The sequence below is a fragment of the Topomyia yanbarensis genome, unplaced genomic scaffold, assembly GCF_030247195.1.
Source record: "Topomyia yanbarensis strain Yona2022 unplaced genomic scaffold, ASM3024719v1 HiC_scaffold_4, whole genome shotgun sequence".
NCBI classification, from domain to species: Eukaryota; Metazoa; Arthropoda; class Insecta; order Diptera; family Culicidae; genus Topomyia; species Topomyia yanbarensis.
The window spans coordinates 1,307,787-1,325,622 of record NW_026683602.1 but is presented as its reverse complement, the minus strand read 5'-3'; the positions used below and the strand labels follow the sequence as shown (position 1 = coordinate 1,325,622).

At 37.1% G+C, this 17,836-nt stretch overlaps 1 protein-coding gene and 1 non-coding gene across 3 annotated transcripts in view; both read left to right on the top strand.

The window, feature by feature from the left end:
- LOC131695389 (glutathione-specific gamma-glutamylcyclotransferase 1-like) overlaps positions 1-17,836 on the top strand; it is a 49,453-nt gene that overhangs the window by 13,515 nt on the left and 18,102 nt on the right. For both annotated transcript variants that reach the window (XM_058983864.1, XM_058983865.1), the window contains exon 3: positions 8,872-8,907. In XM_058983864.1, the coding sequence (XP_058839847.1) occupies positions 8,872-8,907 (36 nt within the window). The remainder of the gene's footprint in view (positions 1-8,871; positions 8,908-17,836) is intronic.
- On the top strand, positions 2,654-2,817 carry LOC131695509 (U1 spliceosomal RNA). The gene has a single exon (XR_009306651.1). It is a non-coding gene; the product is annotated as a U1 spliceosomal RNA (small nuclear RNA).

Sequence of the window (17,836 nt, the reverse complement as noted above, 5' to 3'; positions counted from 1 at the left end):
GTTAAAACCGACACCTTAAGCTTAACGCTTTATCTAAGTTACCACAAAACCAATAAAATTATAATTTTTATGCAGAATTCTTCTTCAGAAAATTCTTAACAAGACTTAATTTTTTCAGCGCTTCAAAAAATTAATTTCATTAAAAATTATTGGTTGTAAAACTTGGAAAACAAAGTGGCTTTTTGTAGGCACTGCGGGTAAAACCGACACCCCATAGAGGTAAGATCGACACCCCCTTTAATTTATTTTTACTCCACTTTATTAAAATCTTTATCTTTATTAAAAATGAGATATATGCGTGATTAATAAAGTGTGAGTATGTATGATGCAAATATGTGCTTTTTATTGCTTCATCATGTAGTGAGGGGAAGAAAGTTCGAAAGCGTAGTACTATAAATAAGAGTATTTTATGCTATAGGATTATTTCTTGATATGAGTATTTCCAAATAATCCTTGCGCACATCATTGCAACCTCCAGTGTCATTTTATTTCGTAAGAGAATATTTGCAAGCGTTCTACGTTCTGCTAATTGGATCCATTCACTTGTAAGTGACACACACACTTCTTAGTAAAACTATCTTTTTTTCAGATTTGATTTTTCGGATTCTGATCATCAACGATCTATTGGGGTATACATAAGATCATTGCCTCATTGTGATAAAGTTCGTCTATGACAAACCAAGAGAACACTAGAAATTCGGTATGATGAGCTTTTTGCAGAAATAGCAAAAGCTTCGATACAATCAGATAAGCAAAAATTCCATTTTTTGATTTTTAAAGAGACTTACAAGAAATAAACACAATAAAAGTATTTCTGTGTATTTCTGCTAATACTATAGTGTTCTAATAGGCTAATTGAAGTGTCACAAAGATCCCCAGTATTTTGAAATGGATCGCAAGTATAAACAACCATCTTAACAGCGTGTCGGTTTTACCCCAACAGCGCGCATTTTTTTATAAAAGCAATTAAAAATATTGAGTTTCTCAAACTCGTCTTCAATGCACCTAGTTGATCATAAGAAAGGCCGATAATAATAGGTGCTGAAAAATGTGGTGATATGAAAAGCTTTTGTTCGGATAAAACCTTAAAATCTACCAACGAAATTTAACATCCAGACGAGTATGAACGCTGCTGTCGTATGTTTTGTTTATTTTTATGACATTCGGCGCACTAACGTAAATCAAATTTTTCTTCAAATGCTCTAAATAAACGTACTAATAATAATGTATCATTATGAAATGAATAAAAATTTGATTTCTAGGAAAAGTTGTGGGGTGTCGGTTTTACCCACAGTGTCGGTTTTTCCCACAATTCCCCTATATGTTTTTCCCGGTTTTTGTAATGAAGATTTTTTTATCCGACTCTTGCAAAGGAGAGTCCCAGTTCGATTTTTATTGAATTATATATTTGAACTTTATATCCGGTTTTTATACTCTAATATATTTGAAGCGGGTTTTTCGAAGCAAGTTCTGTCCTTGCAACTTTTATTTTCCGTCGCTCATTTGTGAATAACATCCGACCGAAAGAGAGGGAAAATATATGCGTACTGCGTACTCTATTCTTGCCAAGTTGAAAGCATCATACGCTCTCGTTTTTAGAAAGTGTTAAATAACCAGTACCAAATATAAACTCAAGATTACTAGGTGCCATACAAACCGTTGGAAAATTATGGATTATGGAACTCAATAATAGTGTGCCTTTGCTATCCCCTCGTCAATAGGTGTCGATTGCGCCGGCAAAATGCCATGGATACACATCAAACAACGTTGCAAAAAACGTTAATGTAAACATTTTGCCAAAATCATCACGTATTTCGTTCGATTTTAATTAAAACTTGTTATACATTTATAGGCAATTCTTAATTCTGGAACAAGAGAAAACTAAAACAAAAGCAGATTGATTGCAATCGGAGAGAGGATTTTCCTCAAAATTTATTTTGCCCCCGTCGTGAAACATAGCAGTAAATACAGTAATTGTTAACACGTGGAATGGAATCTGTTCCTTTTCCTTCTAGCACAAAAATTTCAACGAAGCAAGCTTCGCTTTTTCATCTTTCTTTTCCCAGTTTCTCGCTCACCATTCACGCACACACACAGTCACACAATTCCGTTCGTATTCATACACTAAGGCAAAATGCATAGCGAAATTCATAAGATTCATCTTATGATGACTAGAAAAGTAACAAAACTATGTTTTCATAAGATTAATATGAAAAACATACGACTTGTATGATTATCTTAACATTTTACAAGTTATTGCATATGCCAGTCGTTCGAGTTCCATACGAGCATCTTATGATTCTTATAAGCATAAGAGAAATGTATAATATTTTCTTATGATAATTCAAAGTTGCATTATGTAAAATGAAATCATAGCAAACCGATTTGACCAAATAAATACCGTTTCATAAGATAATCTTATGATTTACATACGTGCTACGTGTGGCTAAAAATTATACGATATTCCTATGAAATTCGCTGTATTTTTTGCCTGAGTGTATCAGCACAACATCATCAACCAATTTCTCGACCTATCTTTATCTCATCTCCCTTTCCTTCCAAATGGCTAGCGTGCGGTCGGTGCCGGTACCGGCAATCGCTAGCACAACCGAGCGCCGGCTGGTCGAGTGCTTCGGCCGACCGACGAGAAAGCATACTTACCTGGCATAGGGGTTACCGTGATCAAAAAGGCGGTTCCCCCAGGGTGAGGCCCTTCCATTGCACTACGGCTGGGTTGACCCCTGCGATTATCCCTCATGTGGATAACTCGTATGCGCAATTTTTGGTAGCCGGGACGTGCGTACGCGCACATCCCGATTCTTTAATTTGAAAAAAAAAAAAAAATGTAGAATGAGCCTATGTTTGCCTTGTTTCTATTATCATCCTGCCTATTAAAAGCCGTTGCTTAGGGCAGCGTCTGCTATCTTTGTTTAACGCATTGGCTCAAACAGTAGAGCGAAAATTTGGGCATACGATATGAGATTTCGTTGCACTCAAACACAAGCATTTAATCCTTTTCTGGTCATTTGTTGTATTTTATTAGTTCTGAAGATCGAAGCAAAGTTACTGATGCCTGTACGTGTGACATATATTATGACGCCAGATCTCAGTTAATACGTTCCCTTCGATCCCAAGGCAAATCCCTGACAGTTGTACTGGCAAACCGTCATTCATCTGTAGCCTAATTATCCACCACTTCTTAAAAACGATCCATTCAAATATCTAAGTTAAGGCTATCTCGCTGCTTGTCTCTGTGTAATCGATGGTTTCAATCTATTTCCAACCACGAAAGAGAACGGTTACGATACGAAGTGTGCTACCTATTTGTGGCCGAGGGAGCGCGAAGCGAACGACAAAAACAGTTGCTTTTGTCTACATAGTCCGAAGAACAAAGGATTCCATGACTTTTGGAGTATTTTCCTTTCGGACATCGCCTTTACTCAGTTCCATCATGTCAGGCATGCAGTGCTAATTCAGTTCAACACATTATTTAAGATTCATTTTGCATAACAACTTAAAACACGCGTAAACCTGCACAATGATCGACATTTTTCGGAACACCGCTCAATCGAATGGTAATTGGCTCCATAAGTTCTAAACAAAATGTAAACATTTTCGGTCGCTTCTGCTTTACTCGCAACAATTTTTAAGCTTGTATGTATTGATGTATGCATGAAATTTCGGTAATGGATACAATACATTAAATAAAAGTTGCCCGTGTCATCTTGATATTCTAACCTGCTTGCCAAAGTGAACTTGACATAAGATTTAGATTTGTTGTCAGCGTTTTTGCTCGGGGGAATCCGAGTCGCTACTTAACAAATGTATGATGGTTCAATGAGAAATTGGCTTGACTGCATTCAAATAGGATTAATCATATTGGATTGAATTCCAATTGTAACGGTGATGAATGAATCGCGATCATTAGCTAGAAGGCTATGAAGAGAACGGAGAAATTTATTAACTGACCGGTGGGATTGCTCTCACACACATACACACTCGGGGTATGTTTCTACTTGTTACCACCTACGGCTGGAAACGGGTGAAAATTGTCATCGATAGCGCACAACGTAGCCCGTTGGCCGGTATAGGCGGTACAGCGCAGAAAGGCACATATTCATGGTATTTACTGCATATGTAAATACACAGTTTTTGGATAGTTCGGTCATATTCGATATTCGTTTGTTGGATTTTGCTCCGGGCTACGCTATTTGATCGTTATCGCTGAAAGAATATTTATTGCAGTTTGTGAGAAATGAGAAACAGCCATTGAGGGGCAGTCTCACCATATTCACAGATTTTTCTGTAACGTCACAAATTTTTTTTACAATTTTTGATCACAGATTCTTTTTCACAGAAGACAGATTTTTAGCATTAAAATTACGCAGATTTGCACAGATTTTTGGAAATATTGTGATTTTTCAGATTTTTTGAAATTTTAGCACCGATTTTTGTTTGGTTGCTTTCTAGCGCACAAAATAAAGTTGAAGACCCTTACAACTCAGAGTTACCAAAGACCAGCGTCATCGTAATATCGTTGCATAAACAAAAAATGACTGACGCAGTTAAGCAAACATTGTACTTGTTGAACGGAACGCTGTAAAACAAGGATTACTTGGATCGGGTTTGCCAGAACAAAGGTTGTGTGTCCTTTTCCAACCAATTTGTGAGAATGCGACACACTTTTTCATTTGACTTTTCGGCTCACAACTTGTGCATTTTTTTTCTAAGCAACATAATAAAAAAATTGTTTGCCAAATGTAGTATTTCGTCGTTGTTGTGCTATCTTATGACAAACGCCATTTTGGGGTAAACTGAGTTAGATATGCGACATTACTTGTCTGAAACATCTCTACAAAGTGGCGTTTTCAAAATTTTGAAATTCTACATGGCTACGTAGATATAGCGAGAAACACGATGAGAAATTATGAGTTTTTTGCCTCAAATCACTGTATCTAGGGATTTTCTCAAGTTATATTGAAGTTTTAGATGTTTTTTTTGTGTAAAAATGTCAGAGGAACACAATGGCATAAAAATTTTCAAAAGAAAAATACACGAGTTGTGAGAAAAACACAATTTAAGTTTTAAACTGGAAATATAGCATATTTGGCAACACTGTAACCAAAAATAACTATTTTTCTAGATTCCCTGACTCATTTCCTTTAAAATGCATCTCCCCAATTGTTTATAGACCAAATGAAACCAAATATATGAATAAAAATTAAAAATTGATGATTTTTTTCTATGGAAAATTTTCCATGCACGATCATGACACGTCATACAAATTTTGTTATCATTACACGTCTATGACACGTGTGAGTGCGACTTTTGTTTACATTCATAATAAAAACTCGCAACATAGTCAACCGATCTTCGTAATATTTGAGAGGTTGATAGAGAATAGATAGAAGCATCAATTGTCTTCTTTGGATTGTGTATACCATTCATAAGTTTTAAGATATTCAATCTCAAACTTTAAAAACTGTTTTTCTCGAAATGTGCAAAATGACGCTTGTCATAAGATAGCACAACAGCGACGATTTGTGATTGAGGAAGGTAAAAATTCGAATCAAGAGGACAACCATTGAATTCATGAACGCTCAAAATTATAACATAATATTTCAGAAACCTCTCAAAAATATCGTAGTAAATCATTGAGGCGAATTTCGATAGATTTAGAAAAATCGATTATGAGCGTTTAAAAGCTAGTCCAGCGCGTTGAACAAATCTAGCAGTTGGAGCTCTAACCAATCTTTATATGAGTACAATGAAGAAGTGGCTAATATTAAGCTAGTCAACTAATTAACCCATGATTTTACACCGTATAGGGCTGCAGCTTATAGCTTAGAGGATCTCGGTCCGTCCCGCGAGACAAAATTTGCAAAATCGGACGAATTAGCAACAGTCTGCCAAGTAAATACCGAATCGAAAACTAAACTAATGAAAGTCATAATCATCTCAGAATCCAATTTCCCAACTGCTAGTTTCCGGATACATGCAAAAAGTATCAGTAACGAATTTGGTATACATATACAGTGAAGACCCATTTTTATCAGCCCCTTGGTGAATTTTAGGCTGATACCCTCATAGCCTTTCCTGATTGTTTAGCTTAAATTTCTCTTATATGGGTCTCACAATGCAAAATAAAAAAATTGCATATTTCGGATCTCCAGGATAAGAAAAATATGCTCAAGAAAGGATTTATTCGAATTCAACTTGATTCGTCTGCTAGAGCCCATCAAACTACCAACTATCAATTTTCATATGAGGCTGATAAAATAGGGGGCTGATAGAATCGGGTCTTCGCAACAAACTTAAACGAGGGTAAAGATAGGCCATTTAATATCATTGATATATGCGAGATTTAACTAAATACCACTTGGCCGTGTACGAAGAAGTATCTTGTCTTGTCCCGTCCGAGAAATTCGTCAATTATAGTGATCACTTGGATATCAATTCAAACTTACGCACTAAACGGAATGACGACAGAACCACCTTTGGTGGTAACAACTCAATTACCTTTGGATGTGTCTTTTACTCAACTTTAACGCTTGAGATGGAAGTTTGTTTTCTGTGCCGAAATTGATGTTGCTTCTCAGTTTTGCACGACCCAGGGAGAACTTGGCCTCAATCCCACTGCTCTGTCATCGATGTTACGTGATATTCGTTATGGAATATTGTTTGTATGGGATCCGTTCATAAACAATGTCTCGCAGAAAAAAAAGGTTTTATTAATTCCGCTTCACTATTAGTATTAATTTTTTAGTTTTTCTCTCGGTAAATAATGGTTTTTCCTGTTAATACTGTTAATACGCAGCATCATTTATGAACGGCCCTTGGTATTATCTTTAAAGCAAACAATCATCAATAGGATTGACAGGATTTTTGTGCGTTTTTAGCACCTTGTGTCACATCTTTAAGTTTGTTATACATACTAAGAATACCAAATCATGTGATGTGATGGGCGGAAGATTAGAGGAGCAACCCACCAATTAGAGATGAACTGATGATATTGAAACTCAATAGATATCCCAAGGAATGTAGATGTTGCATCAAACCAACCAAAAGCAGAGAAACCTGGCAGCGCAGGAGACAAATACATTAACAGGGTCCAACATATGTAGGGGTTAAAATTAGGTTGGTTACCCTCTAAGGGGATGTTAGTAGTTTTAATGCGTCTGATCACATCTCTAACTTTTGTCAGTTTGCTTGTCGAAGTGAATTTGACATGAGACATTCAAATGCTTTTTAATGGGACAATTGACCTGCGTTAAGCCAAAGCGAACTGAGCGCCATAATTTTTTCCTGGCATTTTTATTGAAAAAAAAAAAATTCGATTATTTACCATTATTATAGAAAGTTAAAGGGTACTTATTTGTTATCGATTACTATTTGAGTGCTCAGAAATAAATTGATGTAGGTGTTTATGATTCTACATTAGCTGCGATAGCGATTTTTAGGAAGGTACCTCCAAATGGCGCTTGGTCCTCTTTGGCTTAACACAGGCCAATTATCCAGCAAGCGGAGGTCCCACTAGACAGAGGTCCGGTTAACAAGTGTCCAACCGACGAATCACGACTGCATTTGCAAATTTTCATGGTGCCCTTACACCATCAATATATTTATCAATGTTTAGTTTGTTGTCAAGATTTTTGCTCGTGGGGAGTTCGAGTCAATACTTAACAAATATATGATGGTTCAATGAGAAATTTGATTGACCGTATGCATTAGGATTGATCATATTGGATTGAATTCCAATTGCAACGGTCATGAATGAATCGCGATCATCAGCAGAAGGCTGCGAAGAGAACGGAGAAATTTAGTAACTGACCGGTGGGATCGCTCACACACATACACACTCGGAGTATGTTGCTACTTGTTACCGCCTACAGCTGGAAACGGGTGAAAATTTTCATCGATAGCGCACAACGTAGCCCGTTGGCCGGTATTGGCTTAGGCAGCGCAGAAAGGCACTTTTCATGGTATTTACAATACAAGTAAATACACAGTTTTTGGATAGTTCGGTCATATTCGATATTCGTTTGTTCGATTTTGCTCCGGGCTACGCTATTCGGTCGTTACCGCTGTAAGAATATTCATTACAATTTGTGTAGTTATTCAAGACAATTCTTTATTGGATAAAATGAGAAACGTGCCAGCAGTCAAAAATCAAAATATTTTAACACTTATTTACACTGTTTCATCACCAACGGTAACTTTCGAGTACACAAAATAAAGTTGAAGGCCCTTTCAACTCACGGTTATTAAAGACTAGCGTCATCGCAATATCGTTGCATAAACCAAAAAATTGCTCCCCACATTTAGTTTTATTCATTTGAGGAAACATTCTACTTGTTAAACGGAACTTTGAAAAACAAGGATTACTTGGATCGGGTTTGCCATAGAACGAAGATTGTGTGTCCTTTTCAAACCAATTTCTGAGAATTTCCTCTTTGACTTTTCAGCCCACATTTTGTTTCTAAGCAACATAATAAAGAAATTGTGTAAACAATCGAATCGAGAGGACTTCTTTTTATACAACCATTAAATTAACGTATACAATTTTCACATAATATTCCTCAAGAATATCGTAGTAAAGCAGTGAGACAAATTTCGGTAAATGAAAAAAAATCGATCCTGCGCGTTTAAAGGTTAGGCCGGATTGTTAGAGCTCATATTAAAATGAGTAGAATGAAAAGGCGGCTAGTATTAGCCCATTCAACTAATTAATTCAAGACTACATACTAGTTTGCTCAAAATGGACCTTCATAATACAGAATTACCTGTTTCGATCTTTGCCTCGATACCCTCATTTACTAGTACTACAAAATGCTAGAATTAACACAACTTTTTCTGCTTGTTCCTTTACAGCCTGGCCGAGTAGCAACATTAATTGAAGACAATAATGTGAGTAATAATACAAACATATTTAACTTACAATTCAATAATGACATAGCTTTTAGTTTTCAACCGAACGCCGGCCGGTCTAATAATATACATCTATGTGTGGATTCTGCACGTAAATTCTTAAAATAACATCTCACTAAAATTAACCACCACCTTGAATCGGAGTTCACATGCTTCAAATTTTTCCCGTCTGTCGGTACCCATCCATCCATCCCATTACAATTAGTCATCGCTAGAACTAAAACACCACCATGCTGCGTATATTAGCAGCACAGCACCGATCACCCCGCCGGGGTCTAGCGGTTCTTTCTAGCTCAATTCTCGTGGTCACATACGAGTTTCTCTGATAACTCTCTTACGCACTTTCTCTCTCTCTCATTGAGGAGAAAACAGCACACCATGGGTAAAGTCCCCAGGCCGAGGACAGAAAGTGTCAGAATCTAAACTTTAAGGGGGCAACTCCTTTGGATTCCTATTGCGTGGGCACTGTCGGGATCGTCTTCTCGCGGACGATGTACGAAGGTTCACTGCAAAAATGCCAGATTGGTATAGTAATATGTGAGGTTATGGGACGTTAGGGAGGGGGGAGGTTAACACCATCCCCTCTTCTCTCGCGTCTCACAAGCACAATGGGGCTTACTGAGAGAGAACTGCGTTCGGACCCTTTTTTTGCTGAAAAGACACTGGTAGCAAAATGCAATTTCTATTTTTTTTATTTTTGTGTTAGTTTTTAAAATGCTGAGTGAGTGATGATATCTAAAACTCAGTTCTTGAGCTAATACTCGTAACTGTTAGTGCTCAAATGAAAGGTAATAATCTAGGGTGACCATACGTCCTGGTTTCTCAGGACATGTCCTGGTTTTGCATTGTCTGTCCTGGTGTCCTAGGAAGTCGAGGAAAATGCTTGATTTGTCCTGGTTTTTCTCCTGTAAGCCTAATATATTTCTATCTATTCAGTCTTCGATTTTCACTATGCTCTAGATCGCAGTAACGACTGACCGCAACCATAACTGCAACGTATACTCATCCTCAAAAAAGAAAAATAGCACCTAATCAGTCGCTCTGCTTGTCAACAGTGCAGTGAATCAAACGAATGTTTCTACCTAAAGTCCGCTGTCTATATGTACCGTGCCAGTACTATAAACAAGCAAAGCAATCGAATAATAAATTTCGTCCAAAGCCAGTGTGAACAATAAAGCACCGTTACTTTCATCGATACGATATCGATCATTCATTTCAAGATGTTTGAAACTCAACAGCAAAATTCAACAGCAAATTTGCAAATGCAGTTTAGACTAACGGAAGTCGTCGTTATACAAGCTCACTACACTCATTACTGACAACATTTAAAATTTTGGCTATAACGGAAAGCTACGCAATGGAAGACAACATGCAATACGCCGTTGAGCACGATAATGTTAGGACCAAGATACCCATTTATATTGACAATGATAAGATTGATATGCGTCTGCACGATGAACACCTGGCTACTATTAATAAATTTATTACAACCATCATGTCGGAATACGTAACGGTGGAATCCTTTAAGTTTGAAACCCGGAGAAAATTTAGGTATTTCCAACGGTTTTTGTTTCGTGAGAATGCGAGTGACCTATTCCTTCATATCTGAACTTTCAATTCAAAGCAAAACGCGTGACCAAATCTCAAATCCCGCTGTGCAAGTAGGAAGGACAGACTCCTGCGTGTCCTACGTTGTTATACAAGAAGACACACTACGAGAAACCATGTACACAAACCTCTAACGAAGCAATATAAACTGCAAGCATACCCATCACACAGCCCCTCATCAACATCAACTAAATCACAAACCACCGGAGTTGCAGCTCAGGCACCAACGAATACTGGAACAACAGAACGTACGCACAGCATGGACGATCATTGTGATGTGCCTACTACTTCCCAAACAACTGCCAGCACCACCGATATTAAAGTAAATAACAAAGAACACAGATACGCGATCGTGACCCGTAGGCCCCACAAGCAACTCAAACCAGGTAATCGTGAAAGCCCATACAACATTAACAGCGAGAATAGCGTGAACGAAAAAGAGGGAAACGAACCAAACATTTCTTTCATCGCGACGTGCATGAATTGAATTTTGTTTTCTTTCAAATTCACGCAGGGATGTCAATTTTTTCAAGCTCGGGCTCAAACTGATATTATTTACACCAAGCTATCCGCCAGTTTTCATATAATCGATTAAACGGAGATATTTGTGGTAACAACGGTAGGTTTTGCAGCTCTCAAGTCGAGAGATAATGGCTGTCAATGGAGATTGCCAGGCATAGCGCAGGGACTTGGGATCACTGATGTTTCTGATTTACGTCCATGTCGTGTTTTTAGTACTGGAAACTCCTCGCCGGTACTGCATAGACTATCTCAGCATTAAACGTTTGTTTATGGTGGTGTAGCAAGAACTGCCACTGTGGAATTCCGATGAAAGATTTTCTGGCAGAGCTCTTCCTCCCAGACTCCCATAACTTTTTTACTGTGCAAGCTCTGCCTGCCAGACCCCATAACTTTTTAACTGCCACATGCGGAAAAGGTAATGTCGATTGAGAGGTAACGGGGGGAATCAGTACCCTTTCGACTGTCCTGGTTTTTTACTCGTCTGATATGGTCACCCTAAATAATCACATTTATTAGCCTTGTTTTTTTGTAGGCCAATATTGCCTAAACCAAAAGTTACAGCTGTCTGAAAACGTCGCTGTTTGCATGGGCATACAGCGGTCCATCTTTCAAATCTTCAATTTTTCTTAATTTCAAGATTCTTAAAATTTTAAATTCTTCGATTATAAAATTTAAGGGCCCAGATTCTTGATTTTTAATGTTTCAAATTCTTATATTCTGGAATTTTGAATTCCTAAATTTTATAATACTGGGATTCTTGAGTTTGTTTTCTTTTTTAATTTCATAAATATTTTTAGTTATAGATTAGCTTTATTTTTTTAATTTTTCAATTTTTTGTTTCTTGACACAGTAATGGCCCGTTTTTATCAGCCCCTTGGCGAATTTTAGCTGATAAAACAGATATAAACATTGATAAAATCTGGACATATATTTTTCTGTCTTTTTAAAAAACCGAAGCTCTTAAAATATTCTTCTTTGTTCCTTAGATATAGCCTCGCAACCTTGTCTCATTATTCACTTCAAGTTCCCCTTAAGGGGATCTGACAGAGCAAAATTAAAAAAAAATATTTTTATTTTTGCATTTTTCGAATCTCTAAGATAAGAAATATATGCCCAGAAGAGGATTTATACGAATTCAACTTCGTTCGTCTGCTAGAGCCCATCAAACTACCAACCATCAATTTTCATATAAAGCTGACAAAATCAGGGGTAGATAAGATCGGGGGCTGATAAAATCGGGTCTCCATTGTATTTTTATTTTTATATTAAACTTTCAAATTTTTAAAATTTCTTGTTTTTGCATTTTAAAATTTTTAAGTTTAGCTCGATTTCTCAACGTTTAAATTTTGTTAAGTCTCAGTTTTTGTTGTTTCAATGGTCTTTTTTCCTAATCTTTTAAATTTTTTACTTTATTAATTTCGTAAATTTTAAAATTTTTTGTCTCAATTTTTTTTAATTTTCAGGTTTAAATTTTTTTTATTTCTTAAATATTTATTTTCCTATTTTTTACTTTTAAAATCTCTAGATTATTTTTTTAATCGTTTATTTTTCTAGTTCCTCGAATTTTCAATTTCTTTTGATTTTTTTATTTCTTCGATTTTGAAATTTTTTCGTTCTTAGATTTTTAAATTTTCAGTTCTAAATTTGTAGATCCTTGAATTTTTAAATCCTTAGTTTTTTAAATTCTTAAATCTTAAAATTCTTAAATTTCTGAACATTAAATTTTTAAAATGTTAAGATCTTGATTTTTTTTAATTTTTAGGTTTTTAAATACCTAAATTTTAAAATTCCGAAATTGTTAATCCGTTTGAATTTTTTAATTTTGCTATTAATAACTTTATTTTTTTAAATTTTTGAATCCGTTACTTTTAAAATTTTCAATATTTTTTCTGTATTAAATTTTAAATTTTTTTGAGATTTTAATTTTTTAATTTCAAGTTTCCATTTTTTGGATTTTTTAATTTTAATCTTTTAATTCTATAATTTTTTAGTTTTTTAATTTAATTTTTACATTGCTGAATTTTTTAATCTTCTAATATTTTAATGTTTTAAATTCTACTTTGTGGTTATTTTAATTTATAATTTTTCAAATTCATTAATTTTAAATATAGAAAACACAAAAAATCAACAATTAAGGTATTTTTTTTATCCCTTTATGGGCAGCTAGGGCCGAGGGTGGTGGCTAGCGGGTTTCATACATCCTTGACCTGACGGACAAAGCTATGGTGCCTTGAACACAGGCAACGCAGATCCAAGGCCATCATTGAAATGATAAGTTCTGCGTTTGAGATGTACTTCCCCCGGTTGCCAGACGAATACCTGTAATTATTACTTGTTGCTTTGTATGTATGAATCTAATGTTCAGTCCTGGGTGGTGTATGCGTGGAAGGTGTGGTTTTTAGCGTTCGAGTCCAGGAGTGTATATCTGTCTGAGTTAGCGTGGGCGTTTACTAATTGTGTAATAGTGTGATCGCTAAAGGCTCGAGCATATGAATGCCAGCGTGTCTCCAACTTTGCGTGCATAAATCCGGTTTTAGATCCGTGTTGCCATTCGCACATTCACGTATATTCTCGAACGAACGCGCGCGGACCGTGAATCTAACAATTAATTTTCAGTGTTTGGTAGAGAAACGTGTTGTCTAGTGAATATGAGCATCTTTCCCGATCGGTCCAACTGAAGGCATGAATCTAGGCTGATCGAGAGTAGAGAATTCCGAACGTAGCCGGTCTATGATCGCGCGAGTGGTGGGTGCTTGAGACCGCGGTTGTAAAGTTATAGGTGCTGAAAAGTTCACTTAAGTAAAGGGGTGTTGGCGAAATTGCGAGCGTAGGTGTATGTGGATGATTGAAATTGTAATGTAAGTTCGCGTTTTTGACCAGGTTTGTGTTATCGCGAAAGTAAGGGGCGTTTGCACGTTTTGGATGTGAATGTATATGGGAGAATATGCAATTGACTGTGCTAGTGAATATCAGTATGAACCCAACTCAAGATACAGTAATAAAAGGAAAAATAACATGCCGAATGTTTCTTTTTTTAGATCAATAACCGTGCATTGAAGAATGCTCAAAAACTCTGAACTAGGCCCCGTCGAGTCCAGTCTGTCCGTCTCGTCCTGTCGTGTCTGGGGTTTCCAGGTTACATGCATTCACCAGATGAGACTAGCTTATGTCAGCTTACTTGTGCACTGGTTTCGTAGAATCGAGGCGATCATCGAAATGATAGATCCTACGAGTGAATGCACTTTGCCCAGTCACCTGTCAAGCATTTGTGTATTTGTGTGTGTTGAGATATGTGTAGAGCCTGTAAATAATATTTTAATACGAATATTTTATACTTCAAAACAAGAAATGTGTAATATACTACTTGCAGTTTGTTGATCGTTCCTACTTATCTGATACCATCGAGTATGAGAATACATATCCATTGTTCTAAAACCTGGCGACGTCCGATGGCAGAGAAGAATCATTGTTGGCAGCAATGTTGCTCTTCTTGGATGTATGAGCTCAAAAAGGTCATCACAAGAAAATAACGCATGAGACCGAAAATAAATAAAAAAAAAAAAATAAAGAGAAGAGTTAGTATTGTTATTGAGTATTAATAATATGCCGATTTTTTCGAGAGTTGTCCTACTGGAACTGTAGAGCTAATTGATTTAATTAAGGCATGGACCTAGACTTCTGGAATCGGGGATAGAGACTTCCGGACGCGAACGATTCATGAATGCGCGAGTGCGGGGGACTGTAGGTTCACGCTTGAGACTGCGTTTGAGTGATTACAAGTGCCGAGACGTTCATATTATCGCCGGGATGTTATAATGTCTGGAAGAGCGCGAGTATGGGTTGCGTCGATGGTCGCGAAGGGCTCAAGCATTTTGATATTTTTTTGTCGCGTGTATGTGACTTTGCATTCGATTTTTATGTAGTTTCGCGGGAACACGGGCATTTGGAGGTTCACTCTCGAGACCGGGATTGTTAATTTATTAGTGCTAAACCATTCACTTAGTCACGAGGGTGTTACACTTTTTACGAGATCGTGGGTGTAGTCGTGCGTGGATGATCGAGAAGGACTCGAGCGTTTGTATGTGGACGTATTTGTCGCGTGTGCTAGTATGTAACTTCGCGTGGACACATTATTTTTATAAGCGTGTGGCGCACATGGACGTCTTGTCTAGTTTTTATTTCTATTGGTCCAACTAAAGGCATGAATTTGGGCTGCTATGATCAAGGGCGGAGACTTCCGGACGTGACCGATTCATGATTGCGCGAGCTTAGGTTCTTAGGTTCCAACGTTCACCTAATCAATCGGGGTGTTTGAATATTGGCGAGATCGCGGGCATTCGTATTTGTGACCAGGTTTGTGTTATCGCGTAGACCACGTTTGTACGTTTGGAATGAGGTGCCTGCAGAGAGAATTGGGCCCTAAACCCACATTGTATATTATTTGACCATAGCAGTGGATAATAAAGGTCGCCAAGTTAAGTACTAAAATTGATCACAATGTAGCTTAACTAAAAAGAAAATAATCGTATCCCAAGTTTATGTGATATAATCACTGTAATACTGCTTTGGTGGAAAAGCCCCCGGACCACATCAAGGTACAGTATCATGCCGAGGGACAAAAAATCAACAATTAAGGTATTAAACCTTAATTGTTGAACATTTTTTGTTTTCCTCACGAAATATTTCGGCACCGTTTCTTTTTTAACGGGAGTAGAAAGGTCAATTGGTCGGTGTTCATTCAGACCGGATTAAGTCGCAAAACATCAAAAAAATGAGATAATATTAGCACTGGATAAAGAATATCGTCAGTTACATTCGACCATTGACAGATTTGAAATAAGTAACAATAAACAAGAATTATGGCAAAAATTAATTTCCAATCATAATGTAAAGGATGCTACGATTCGAACTTTAAACTCGTTTTTCTCGAAATCAATATTTTGTCGCTTAGTCCGGTCTGACTTAACACCGACCAATTCTCGACAAACATATGATTACGGCCTAAAAGCCAACTGTCAAAATCCACTTTGAATGGAAATTCCAGACAAACCGTTACTAGTCGAACACAGTTCACAACAGTTTATGATAGAGAAAATTTTTCTCTTTCGTTTACTACCAACATCTGTGATTAGCGTGTAACGGTTTGTCCGGAATTTCCATTCAAAATGGATTTTGACAGTTGGCTTTTAGGCCGCAATCATATGTTTGTCGAGAATTGACCTTTCTACTCCCGTTAAAAAAGAAACGGTGCCGAATTATTTCGTGAGGAAAACAAAAAAGATGGGTGGGTAATGTCTGCGACATAACCGGAGAGACGTAGAATACATAAGGAACACGTTCTTCAAATATGTTGATACTCATTAGGATTTTCGGACAAAAGGTGATTTGGGCGAGGAATATTTCAAATTATTCTTTACAAAAATGATGGTGGTCCTGAAAAGGACCGGTTTTGTTGGCGTTGTTGGCCTTGGTGAGGGAGATGGCTAACGATGAAATTAATTGTTAGCATGAGGAAGTCGCGTAGTACTGGCCAATGGAAGAACAGATAATAATTGATTCCTGAAAATCAATTTTTCTTTATTCATGTAAATTATACATACATATAAATATACATACAAATCTAACAGAAGATTCCTGATCATATTTCTGATTCATTAGTGCGAACATTGTGTAATTTGGTTAAGTACAATGAAAGTTACAAACTTTCCAAACTCGACCTTCTGTTCCTTCAGAAATATTGAAATGGGGTGTCTATATTAAACCGTTAGTCGTGGTCACAATAAAAAAAGATGGGTGGGTAATGTCTGTCACATAACCGGAGCGTCGTGATTTCAATTCGAGACGTTAATTTAAATCTAATAATATTCAACAGAATCACGTTTGAATGGGAAATTTTCAAATAATTCTCTATGGTAATAATGGTGGTTCTGAAAAGAACCTTTGGTATCGGCGTTGGTGTTGATGGTGATGCGCTGGATCGTTGGATATTTTTGGCATGATAGTTACGTGCCTGGCGAACTGTTTTGTAGCCTCGAACAAAACGACAAGACTGGCTTCTTCGGGTACCATTACGGCTGAACTTTATAAGCTTAGCTCGACTTTGAAATCCTGCACAATCTCACGAATCAGACACTGGTAGGGCCATTTTGTTTGCTACTAGCACGGAGCTGCACAAAAAAATCATTTAATGCAGTTAGTTCACGGGGGCTGCCAAAAAGCTTAAATAGAAGCATGCGACTTCAACGTTTCTCTTAAACACATGCAACAACACATTCGTTTTGGTAATACTGATAATAACAGTAGAAAGGAATGGAAAAGCAGTGGAAACGAGCGAGAGGATAATTTAAATTTTTGTTCCGTGTGCAAGCTACTTCTTTCCACCCAACGTATTATCAAATACAAATTTGTATTTGGTATTATGTTGCTTGTTGAAAATTTGCTACACACCTTAAAATGAAAGTTTCAGTTTAACTCTCACTAGAACACAATTGATTGGTCCTGAAAAGAACCGTTGCTTTTATTGTAATTTACGCCCACTCCCACAAACCGACCAAGTAGGCATCACTGGCTTCATTACGGCTGAGTTTTGTAAGCGTAACTCGACTTTGAAGTAATACACAACCTTACGAACCAGACGCTGGAATGTTAGCCAGCGGATTAGTTGCTCCGTTGCCCTTTAGTTGGGGCGAAATACTAGCATGGCGACAGTTCCTGATCGGTAGTTGGTTGCGATGGGCCACCAGTAGCTGGGCACTTTTGCGGACCGTCATCATCGCCA